This window comes from Taurulus bubalis, assembly GCF_910589615.1.
Source record: "Taurulus bubalis genome assembly, chromosome: 16".
Classification (NCBI taxonomy): domain Eukaryota; kingdom Metazoa; phylum Chordata; class Actinopteri; order Perciformes; family Cottidae; genus Taurulus; species Taurulus bubalis.
This window is the reverse complement of record NC_136604.1, coordinates 3,194,718-3,206,824: the sequence shown is the minus strand read 5'-3', so window position 1 is coordinate 3,206,824 and position 12,107 is coordinate 3,194,718. Positions and strand designations below refer to the sequence as shown.

Genomic DNA, 12,107 nt, shown 5'->3' with positions numbered 1-12,107 from the left:
GTCAACCTTTGCAGAGAGAATGTTCACATAGTGTATATGATTTGGGTTAGACTCTAACCCAAATCATATACACTATGTGAACATTCTCTAACCGTTAGAGAATGTTCACATATTGAGCGATGATTTGGGTTAGAGTTGGACCTTACAGCTGCACCATTTCAAAGACATATACATCCTGAAAGTGCCTTTTTTCTAGGGGGACCTAAAACCTTTTCCTTTTTTTCTGTGCCATCTTCATTTACTCTTAACTACTCGGATATTTATCAGTTTATATGTTACTGGTGTCAGTAACATATTGACTGATATTTACACATCTGAACAAAATCTCACATGTATACCTTTTATTATAACACCAAAAGTTTTCAAAAAGCCCTAGTGGTTGCAGAGATACACCCTTTTGAGTTTTGAGGAAAGGGCCTACAAATAGGTGGGTTTTTAAAGTTTAAGGGGAGACACTGCTGCACCAGCTGCTCACAGTCATTGTCTAATGTTAACTTTTGGTGAATTTAGGAGAAATCTCCAGACACAAATAGACAAAGTGTAATGAAACAAAAACAACAACTTACAACTTCTCCTCTCTGCCCAGGGTGTCCGGGCAGCCCGTCCTTCCCTGGTGGTCCCTGTGAGGATCGATCAACCGTCATTTATTCATTAAATCTCCAACTTAAGAGACCTTTCCCTCATTTCCCCCACAAGCAATAGTGAACATCAACCCCAAGACCATGTTGGAAGAAAGTACTTAAATTCTCTTATACACAGATACCACTCTGACTATACAGTATAGCTGCAATCTGGTATCAATGAAACTGGTATGGACACATTTTCTTACCGGAGGTCCCTTTGGTCCAGGGAAGCCATTGGCTCCCTGAGGTCCGGGCAATCCCTGGTGAGACAACAACATATGTTGTAATAACAACAATTCCCAATACAGCCATTCAGTGTCTTGCAGAAATCACAGCACAGGTTTGAATGCAAGCTACACATCGGGACATGCTTTTTTCACTGTGATGTAAATGGAGCGCTCACCCTCTCTCCAAGAGGACCATGAGGGCCGTCACTTCCCGAAGTTCCCTGACAGACAACAAAACAACAGCACGGTAAACAACAAGTGAGGTTCTGGATCACACACTGTTGTTCTTTCATGTCTTTTGCTTCTTGAAATGGACTTCACTCCAACTGAGAGCCAGAGGATCGTTATCTTTACTGAAACTGCTTGGTGTCAAATTCAAATTGTAGGATTGTTGTGAGTAATTAAAGACATACATAGCACCTATGTGGACACAGTTTCTCAGCACAATCTGTGTAATTCACTGCGTGGACAAACCTTTGCTCCGGATTTCCCCGTCGAGCCCCTCGGTCCTCTCTGGCCTCTGGGGCCCTGGTGGTTCCAACAGGAAGCAGAATTAGTAGAACGTAAGGCAGAAGCAATCACCTTGTTTTAAATGACTGTTTCTCCTCATTTGCTCAACTCTTGCACAGGAAGATAATAATAATTTGTTAGCTGTTCATTTCTTATTCATTCAGGCCACTTTGCGCATGCTTTGCCAAGTGTGCAAAAGAGTAAGTGCAGCAGGGCTGACGTCGTCTTTCTGACCTGGCATCTCAGAAGCTAGTGGGATTTTTCAATAGGATATTTGCAGAAAATTTGCTAATAGGCAAACAGACGTTTATGAAACTTAAAGTAGTCTGAGACGAAGTACAGACACGCTGAGGACTCATTCCAGCAGCACTTATGATTACTTTTTGGGGCATTTTGTGACAAATATTCGGTTGATTGCATATGACTACGCAAATAAATGTACTGCATACATGCAAATAGTCATATCCTTTTTTATGTGTACTACAGTATTTTACAGTATTGACTTTTACTAGTAAACCTTCTGATGTGAATCTTAAAGCATGATGGAGAGTACTTAGCTAGAAAACACTGACTTTCTTGTATCGTACAGCTGGAAATCAGAGTCAAATAATAATAATAGAACAAAACTGATATTTAGAAGAAAAAAACAGATAACTTTTCATTGTGGTGCCATTGGCCATTGTAACATGATAACTAGGTTTGGAAGCATGAATCAAATGCTCCAGGTGAGCTACATCCTTTTGGAGACATGCAATAGAGTTGTGACGTCCCATGAAAACAGTTGTGACCACTTACAGTTTAGAGGATGTTCAGACCGTTTAAAACATTGAAGACTGAAGACAAACTGCAACCAAACCAGCCAGTGCTTAGAGAACAACTCAACACTCCCCGAAGACCTTCGCTGGTTTAACTTCTGTACAGGTGTACACACCCAGCAGAGATGTACAGGTGTACACACCCAGCAGAGATGTACAGGTGTACACACCCAGCAGAGATGTACAGGTGTACACACCCAGCAGAGATGTACAGGTGTACACACCCAGCAGAGATGTACAGGTGTACACACCCAGCAGTGGTTTAGAACAGGCAGTGAAACTCAGCAAGGTTAGAAGTTACTCTTCTACACCAATCATCCTGGGAGCAGAATAGCGTTCTACAAACCGACTCAAAGAACGAATGAATAAATGTGGAATGTTACCGTTGGTCCTCTTTGTCCTCTTGGTCCTGATTTTCCACCAAGACCCTGAAAAAACAAACAAACAAAAACTGTGCGTTACTGACTATATAAATTAATCTACAGGATTGATCGGTCCAGGGTTATCTGGAAGAGATAGGGAATCCGCTCCATCGTCTCCCTTGAACAGTTGATGACTAAAAGCTTTAAAAAGTCTGACTAGAGAAGAAACATCTTCCACAGAACGGCCGACTTACCCTCGTTCCCTTCTCGCCGTTTGAGCCGGGGAATCCTGGGAATCCAAGAGATCCCTAAAAAAACAAATCAACATCTCAGCATCAGCACAGGGATGAACAAACGAGTCAGTGGGGACGACTGAAGATGTGTGTGTGTGTGTTTCTCCTACCTTGAGTCCTTGTCTGCCGGGATATCCAGGAAGTCCAGGCACACCAAGTTTACCCTGAAATCACAAGAGGACCCCATTAATCCTGATGAGTCACAACATCACCAACCTGCTACACAACAATGACAATTTGCTGAAATTCAGAAATGTGTAAATGAGAATTAACGGACATTGTGCCAGATGTGCTATAGTCATATTAACATTGTGTGCACATACAGCCACAAGAGAGCAGCACAGCGACATGTCTGCTATTAATTAATGTCTTGTCAAAGAGGCCTTACTCTACTTGTATGAACAAGGGGACGTCTGTGGGGAAATATCAGCATTTGCTAAACAAAAAACCTGAGCTCCAGTGAATAATACATTAAGCAGGAAAGGATGCTCCCTAGATGATCAGTGACCGGTCTCACAAGGCTAAATGCCACCGTGTCTTGAGTGAACCAGTCGTACCTTCTCTCCAACCAGTCCAAGTGGTCCGAGCTCACCGGGGGGTCCGACGCGACCCTTAGGTCCCTCCGGACCGTCCTCTCCTCTGGGCCCTGACACCCCAAGCTCACCCTGTCAGCAGGAGACAAAGCAAAGACATACAGGGACAATTCATAAGTCAATCGACCCTTCATTCATCAACCATTGTATTAGTCAACTGATAAACAACCAGTGACTCCATCAATCCAACTTACCCTCTCTCCCTTGACTCCAAAATCACCCTTAATTCCAGGGAAACCATCTTCTCCCTAAAGACGCACAGTCAAATAATATAACAAACTTGTTACTTTTTCACTCAAGATCTTTTACACAAAGTTGTGAACATGGCCTTTCACATATTGCTAAAAATGAAACAATGAAACATATTGCTAAGAAACAGTGATTGTGTCTTCCTTGAGTGAGTGAAAGTATTAAACTGTTACCTTCTCTCCCTTGTGGCCCTTCAGTCCACGGATTCCTTGACCTCCCTGCAATTAAAGCGTCACATAATCAATACAATGACATGCTGAGGAATATTTAAGCCATGTGTTGGTTCAGTTTATTTATACATGCAACACAAAGTGATTTATACTGTCCAAAAAATAATAATACTGGACTGACCTTGATGCCACGAGGGCCAGGATAGCCGATACCACCCTGGGGACCGTTGGGACCCTGGAGAGGATCAAAGATAGAAGGACGGGTTAACACAACAAATACCTTAAAGTAAGTACTTTCCTGTAAATGTGCATGTTAACCAAACTATTTAATGTCATGTGTTCCTTCTGTTCTGTTCTTCTGGAAAGGAAGGGTGTGTGTGATTGACACCCACCTGGTTTCCTTTGGTGCCAGAAGGCCCCTCCTTTCCTGGGTGACCCTGAGAAGGAAAGACAGAGAGCTCAGGAAGGACATCCAGCCTCGTGGATTTAGCTCAATTCAGTTTTACAGACATAAACGAAGAAAGAAAGGAAGAGGCGAACGTACTGGAGGGCCGTCGGCTCCAGGCATTCCTGGCAGACCTGGTTTTCCTGTGGGACCCTGGAGGAGAAAACATGTGGTCATGAATGAGAGTCCAGAGAGCGCTGCAGCTGAACCAGTGACACAACTGTCATAAAGAACACCAGAGGAGTAAGTTGTGCTAAAAGAAACGCACAATTCAGAATCACTTTCTGTCCCACAGAGGGAGATGTGTTATTACAATCTAACTGAACTTCAATTAATGAATTGAAAAATGAATATAGTGAACGTGGTATCAATCTTCTCATCTAACTATCGGCAAGAAAGCAAACAACCGTACTGCATAAAATGAACGTATATTTAAAAGTCTACAAGAGATACAGACACACCTGAATGACGAGATATGATATACAGTCCATGTTATGAGACATCTCATCTCATCTAATGTTTTGAGTAAGACTGAAGTTAGTACAGGTGTGGTTACAGACTCTCTCTCCACTTCCTTCCCTACACTCAAATGTATCATGCATAATCTCAAACAATAAAACTATCACAGATCTTTACAGGTTCTGGCTCTGCGTCTCCCATCACACTGCAACTGCAAGACTCTCCCAAACTGGTGTCCCACTGGTTTTCCCTTTTGCAACACCCTTCAATCAGTGCATTGTGTGTCACTCCACTGTCTGTCTTTCCATATCAGAAACCAAAGGATGCAGAATGCTCTCCACACAATGGGATATAAAGAGTTGAATACACCCTCACAGATTTTCCAGATGTCCTGCTTTCTCATTATCATCTCTATCCGGTAAAATCCTTCTATCGTATAACTGTGCCTTGTTATATAGACAAGTTAACGTTAAGCGTTTAGTTTTCTTACTTTCTCTCCCGGGGGTCCGAGGGCTCCTTGAGGTCCGGCCATTCCCTGCAAAATGAATGAATGCGTGAATACACAATATCAACATCACTGTTTCCTTTTAGTGTGAGTGCATGCACGCCTTTGCTCTTCGGCACACAATTACTGAGTGAAAGAAGTTAATATCTCAAGTCTGAGATCGTGGGCAGCTCACCTGAGTTCCTGAGGTTCCCTGCTGACCTGGAGGTCCTGGCTCTCCTTGGGGACCCTGAGACACAGAAAAGGACAGATGAGGAAGATACAAGTTATGTGATACCGTAAATATCTGCTGATTCTTAAGTGAGTGGAGGTTACACGATAGCATGGTGGATAAGAGAGACACTGACCAGGTTTCCCTTGGGACCGTGGGGCCCGTCATTCCCTCGTACACCCTGAGAAGAAACAAGAGGAGGAACAGAGACAAATATGAACGGTAGTGTCGGTTGGAAATGAACAACTCTGGAGGTGGGGAGTTAGGTAGAAGTTAGCAGCTCGAAGCAACATTAGCTGCTAACTACTAGCATAATACACCTGAATATTTGACCAAACTGTTGAGGTTGAGTTGCATTGTGGGGAACGAATGTGGGCACCAGGTTTTACAAAGGAGGAAGACTATGTGCTGCATCGTAGCATTCGATCCTTTAAAATAAAACTGTGATTCAGACATGTTGTTGTAGTCCGATGCTAAATCGGTGGAGGACTCTTGAGGCAAACCTCAACCAGTGTGCAAGTACAACTCGAGGACAAATAAATATACGAGTGTCAGATGGCTACTTGGGACTTGGCTGCATACATCCTGGGCATCGTGGTGTTGTTTTTGAGGTGAGTGAGGGAGCAGTACACGTTCATTTATAGATTCCTGGGCATCCCGGTCTCTATATCAGGTCACAGGGTGTTGTCCCAGGACGGCTGTGGGAGCTCAGTGGACAAAACAATGCAGCTGCAATAACAGCAGCACGATGCGGGTTGAAATACGTTTTACTCACAGGAGGTCCAGAGATTCCAGGAGGTCCTTTGGGTCCGAGCAAACCACGAGGTCCCTAGAAACACACACACACACACACACACACACACACACACACACACACACACACACACACACACACACACACACACACACAGGCCAAGATCAGTCCGTACTCACAGTCCAAAAATTATTCAAACAGCCTTTTTAATATGTTCTAGTATAAATCATAATGAAGATGAACATTAATGGGAGGTCAAAGGTCAACAACTGGATATGTAGCAGCACACTGATTATTATGTTGCAATAATTGCACAAATACTAGTAACAAATCATTATGGACGAGTTCCATATAAAACAAAGGGTTTACCATTTTATAATGATGCCACTTTATTCTGAATTAAAATATAATACATTTCTAACAGCTACAAATGAGTGGTAAGGTTTCAAATGTCTGGAGGAAAATCATTTGAAAATACATAATTGGCCTCAACATAATAAGATAAATCTACACACAATTCGGACAATGTAAACAAACAAAAAACATTAGAGAACGTTAAAAAGTAGAATATCTGTATTAGATTGCATTGTATTATACAGGTGCACCCAATGCGATGACCACTGTCTGTAATTAAAGGATTATTTTCTAACTCTGTTATGATTTGTTACTCATTAATTCCTGTTGATTCATATAATGTAAGATATCAATGCAGATGAAAGGAGTTTTCTATGCTATTCAAGTGTTACTATACTGGTGAGCAATAACAGGTGCAGGAGCGCTTCAAATGGATACGCAGGGGTGTATTTTGGGATGCTCTTTATAACAGAGACATAGACATGAAAAGAGGGTGTTGTCATGGAAACACTCACTGATTCACCTGGGAGACCCCTGGGTCCAAGTTCTCCGTCGTCTCCCTAGAAACACACAGAACCAGGTTAAGAACCGTGAAGGAGTGAAACAAGAGGTTTTGAGTACAGTGCCTGGAATCATTTCAAATGATCGTTCTCATATCTTCCTACCCGCTCTCCGTCCTCGCCTTGAGTCCCTGGGGGTCCCAGCGGTCCTGAGTCACCCTGGGGAGTGAAAGAGTGAAGGAATCACAAAGGATTTAGCGCATATTACAGTTCTTATGAGTATTAAGGGATATAAATCCAGGATGTCGAAGTGATTCAACAGCAAAAACAGGTTGAAAAGATAAAGATAAAGCTAAAGCTACAGATCACATTGTAACATTGAACCAGCACAACATCTGGAAATCCAGACCGGAGACCATGGTGTTAAGGAACAGCCGTGTTTCTGTAAAGCCGCTGAACGAGGATCACTATTACGCAACGTTTAACTATGACGAGCTCCAACGCCACTGAACCGGCCTGCAAAGGAAGCAAATCTCAGTGGAGCCGGACAGCTGTGGACCCGACAACACTATAACTGGCCAGTCCGCTTTTGAGGGGTGTGACTCAGTGAAGCGTCAATTACAAATCCGTCTGCTCCTTTAGCAAACAATTACATTGAGCCTAAAATGGGAGAAGATGTATACATCATTGATAATTGGTCGACTTAATGAAGGAGAGGAGGCTCTGACTAAAATACAGCACAGACTGCCTGTAGATAAATCAGGAGAGCATCAATTTCCTCCCTCCGTATATATGTATATGTGTGTATGTATATATATATATATATATATATATATATATATATATATATATATATATATATATATATATATATATATATATATATATATATATATATATACACATATATATATGTATTTTGGACTCACCCTGTGTCCTTTGTCGCCGGGTAAACCAGGAAGGCCATCAAAACCACGGTCGCCCTGCGAGAGACAAATAGATAAGGAAGGTATTTTCACTGCATTGTAGGAGATGAAGCAATGCATCACAAGGGGAGTGGTGCACAGCTTGAGATACAGAGTTTTAACTTTAGTTATGCACATAGCAGCTTTGTGACGTTTTGGGACACCATAGAAAGCCTGAGAAAGCCGAAGTGGACTTTATAGTGCCAGCAAGACCAAGTCAAAGCTGGCACACTGGGTTTCAAAAGGTGTCACAAGCCAACAGAGTTCATGTTGACGATGCCCGTACAGGAACGGCTCCAGAGAGAGGTTACCTTAGTTCCAGACTCTCCTGGCATGCCCCTGGCACCGTCAGCACCAGCACGGCCCTGTTAGGAGGCGAGCAGAGGAGGAGCGCGTTTAGGAAGTGCTTCTGTTCACGAGACACACAGCTGTCCCACTTGCTTGTGACAAGGAAAAACATGTTTTATACTCACTCTTCTTCCTGATTTTCCTGGAGGACCCATCATACCCAGGGGTCCCCTGGAGCCCTGCAAAACGAACAAGAGGTCTTGTGATACATTTCTGTCATAGATCTGAGCGGATTATACTTGATACATGACGCCCTACTGTGAAAGGAAGAGCTAATCACATGTTTTGACCTGCATTCAATTATTTGAATTTGGTGTGCGAGTTCGACTGTGTTTTTTTTACCTGAGGACCGGGGTCTCCAGCCTCTCCCCTCAGACCATTACTACCTGGATTTCCCTGAAACATACACAATCATCATCATCATCATCATCATCATCATCATCATCATCATCATCATCATCATCATCATCATCTTCCTTCATATCCGCCCCATAATAATGAGAAAGGGAAAAAATGAAAGCTGTTTTTGCATTTAAGAGACCTATTTATGAGATCAAAAATCACAGGTAAAACCTTTGTTGTGAAACTGACGGTGAGCAATGACAACAACACACTCTTGGTGAACATACCAGTGGTCCGGAGCGCCCAGTGAATCCCATTGGTCCAGGAGGTCCTTTCAGAGCCATCTGCAGACAGAGATGTCTCAAAATCAATGATCACGGAGGAACATGGCTGCTTGTAATGATGGTGATGCATGAAGAAAAGGAAAATCTCCTTTTACACTTATTTTAAATTCTAAATGCCTAAAATCTGTGTTTTTGTTGTTGTTATTGTGCATTATAGTTTGTCCTGTGTTCTAGTACTGACTTCAGAAAGGGAAGTGTATTTATTTCCCACACAAATAGCAAAGGAAGGCTAATGTTCGGATCTTTGAGGCAAAATAACCACACGGTAGGAATGTGAAGGGGAAGTGATGACTCACCCTGGCCTGAGACAAGATGGCGGCTGCCTGGGCTTCCTGTGCAGACACCGAAGGCCCCTTATCTCCTCCACTCTGACCGAAACGGAACTGCACAGAGGAGAGAGAAAGACACGTGTGAGTGGATGCTTTGCCGGATGAATGGTGGGGGGCAACTGTTGGAGGAATTGAATAATCAATCAACAAAAACCGCTGCAGAGCAATTACTTGAACTATATCTAAAAATAAAAAGGACAACCTAATCGAAATGTGATGGTAAGTTTATCGATGGTAACTCCAGTTCCTTGCTGATCACCGCTACAGTCATTTGGTCTTTGAGTGGCCAGAACCCAAATATTGAAAGAAAAGCCGTACAGTTCTGCAGGGATGACCTAACCCCTCAGTTAAAGGGACACTGGTGTTGTAGTGATGACGTTTTGTCCCATTTTGTCCCATTTAGCCATTTGTTAGCAAGCGTCTTTTTTAAGACACGTAAAAGCTTCAAAATTCAACAGTGGGATATTTACAGACTATTTCATATCGTAGAACAAACATTACAATCTGTTTACGTTGTCTTAACCTCAGAACTTATTTCAGATATCTAACAAAAACCCATTGACTTCAGGGAACCGCAAGTCCAAAAACGCTGACTCATTTCCTGGTTTTAGGACGCTACTATAACAGGAATGTGTACTGAACTTACAGAACTACACAAAATATTAAATAAAGGCCAATGTAAAAACCATCACTCGGACGGCATCCATGTCTAAGAAAGGATCAACAGGTAAGGGTGACTCACAGGCAGCATGACTGAGGTTCCTGGAGGTCCAGGGACTCCATCAGCTCCAGGCAGACCAGCTCTACCAGAAGGGCCCTGCGGGACGGAGAGGATGAAGGGAAACACGCCTCTATGTCTTAGAATGGTCTGAGCACTGATGTTTCTCCAGACCTGCCGCTCTTCAGATAAAGTGAAACACTCACCCTCTCCCCGGCGTCACCGACAGAGCCAGGGGGTCCAGAGGAGCCGGGGGGGCCAGTAGGGCCCTGAAAGAAGCGGGAAAGGGCGCTTAAGAATTCTGATTACAAACTCATCGAGTCGGTCATTTTCTTTATCAGTGTCAGGTGCAGTTTGATAACGGTGTATCATAGGAATATCCTAAAAGTAACAGTCAATAAAGAACAATGTGTCCTGGCTAAGGGGCTGATCTGATACCAGCAACGAGCTAATTACACTACTACCTTAACTAGTTCAGAGCTGAGAAAATAAAGATGAGCAAACTACAGTGTTAATATACAATTAGATGTCAGTTAAATGTCTTTCGGATAGAAAACAAGGGAATACCCATCATTTACTTACAGAGGTTCCCTCAGGTCCTGGAGGTCCTTCAATCAGCATACCCTGCAGAAGTCAGGATACAATATAACATTTTACGCCATGATTTAAAACAATGACAAAAGGAACAGAAAAGTGCAAAAATACAAGACATTTCTCCATTAATCAGACTACAATTTGTCAATACATGAATGGAGAAAAAGACGTTTCTACGAGAACAAGACACTCGTCATTCAGTCTTTGGATGGGCATGGTCTCTGCCATGAACTACCGGTTGTCTAAGCTGTAAGGAGTTTAGGTCACTGACATTCATGATGGCTCATAATTAAATTAAACAATTAGTAACTCACAGGCTCCAAGACAGCGGGGTCTCCTTTCTCTCCCTTCTGGCCTCTGACGGCGGCCTGAGGAAAACACACATGTAGCCAACAACACAGCATAGTCAGTATAGAGGGATACACACACACACACACACACACACACACACACGCACAATGAAAACAAGTCAAACACACCCATAGAATGCAGATTTGGTTAGTTTGCTACATTATATCAAACACTACTATGCTAGGAAATAGAATGATGAAATAAAAACCTGAGTTGCTTGTGTTAAAGGCATAAGCTTTCGTCCAAATACTGATGAGTCAGTTGTTCTCCAAACTGCTGGTCCTTACTTCTATGTACAGAGAACCATCTGGGCTAAGCAGCGCTAAATGAAGCAATACATACATAAAGGTCATCCCAGAAAAGGATGCAGCCATCCAAATGCCTCTTTATGCAGCGTGTGTGATAGTTCAAATGATTGGTTCTGCATATTAGGATCCCTAATAGCTTCTACCGTGGTAACAGCTATTCCTCCTGGGCTCCTGAGCTCCTCACAATGCACCGTATAAAATAAAACCCATTTCAACCACTGATGTGTGGACTATGTCTTGGTCCTGCACGTTTTTGAAATGCATTCAATTGCCGTGGTCTCTGTGACTGATTGAGCATGACATTGAATCTACTTGCATGGTGGCCATTTTGAATTTACACTTTTGGTGGAAAGCTGAAACAGATGTTTTTAAGGTCAAGTCTAGATAAGTACTCAAGGATTTATTAGCAGAAATACAATACCATATTCATAACTATGTTTTCATTAGTGTATAATCACTTACAACTAAGAATTGGTTGCTGTGTTTTGGTCAACTGACAATGGAGTCCACCGTGTTTCTACAGTAGCACAGAATGGACGAACCAAACACTGGCTTTAGCCGCCATAGTTCTCCTCCACGCCTGAAAGGGGCGGGGCAAGGGGAGGAGCATTCAGTTGGTTTCAATCCGCCACCTCAGCGCTTTCAGGTCAAGCTTTTCTACAGCACCGTGTGGGTTCAAACTAGCCACCATGGGTAAGAAGGTCCCAAACACATACATGAATGATGTACCTACGTCAT

The 12,107-nt window shown here is 42.8% G+C and overlaps 1 protein-coding gene across 1 annotated transcript in view; it reads right to left on the bottom strand.

The window, feature by feature from the left end:
- The window catches only part of col11a2 (collagen, type XI, alpha 2), a gene marked incomplete at its 5' end in the record, with an annotated part of 44,036 nt that overhangs the window by 10,741 nt on the left and 21,188 nt on the right, over positions 1-12,107 (bottom strand). Inside the window, 29 exons of the mRNA XM_079232026.1 lie at positions 567-620; positions 830-883; positions 1,027-1,071; positions 1,325-1,378; positions 2,559-2,603; positions 2,792-2,845; positions 2,941-2,994; positions 3,388-3,495; positions 3,618-3,671; positions 3,846-3,890; positions 4,024-4,077; positions 4,235-4,279; positions 4,387-4,440; positions 5,237-5,281; positions 5,427-5,480; positions 5,599-5,643; positions 6,238-6,291; positions 7,086-7,130; positions 7,236-7,289; positions 8,000-8,053; positions 8,347-8,400; positions 8,509-8,562; positions 8,726-8,779; positions 9,013-9,069; positions 9,366-9,452; positions 10,141-10,215; positions 10,323-10,385; positions 10,699-10,740; positions 11,025-11,078. Of these exons, the coding sequence (XP_079088152.1) occupies positions 567-620; positions 830-883; positions 1,027-1,071; positions 1,325-1,378; positions 2,559-2,603; positions 2,792-2,845; positions 2,941-2,994; positions 3,388-3,495; positions 3,618-3,671; positions 3,846-3,890; positions 4,024-4,077; positions 4,235-4,279; positions 4,387-4,440; positions 5,237-5,281; positions 5,427-5,480; positions 5,599-5,643; positions 6,238-6,291; positions 7,086-7,130; positions 7,236-7,289; positions 8,000-8,053; positions 8,347-8,400; positions 8,509-8,562; positions 8,726-8,779; positions 9,013-9,069; positions 9,366-9,452; positions 10,141-10,215; positions 10,323-10,385; positions 10,699-10,740; positions 11,025-11,078 (1,611 nt within the window). The remainder of the gene's footprint in view (positions 1-566; positions 621-829; positions 884-1,026; positions 1,072-1,324; positions 1,379-2,558; positions 2,604-2,791; positions 2,846-2,940; positions 2,995-3,387; positions 3,496-3,617; positions 3,672-3,845; positions 3,891-4,023; positions 4,078-4,234; positions 4,280-4,386; positions 4,441-5,236; positions 5,282-5,426; positions 5,481-5,598; positions 5,644-6,237; positions 6,292-7,085; positions 7,131-7,235; positions 7,290-7,999; positions 8,054-8,346; positions 8,401-8,508; positions 8,563-8,725; positions 8,780-9,012; positions 9,070-9,365; positions 9,453-10,140; positions 10,216-10,322; positions 10,386-10,698; positions 10,741-11,024; positions 11,079-12,107) is intronic.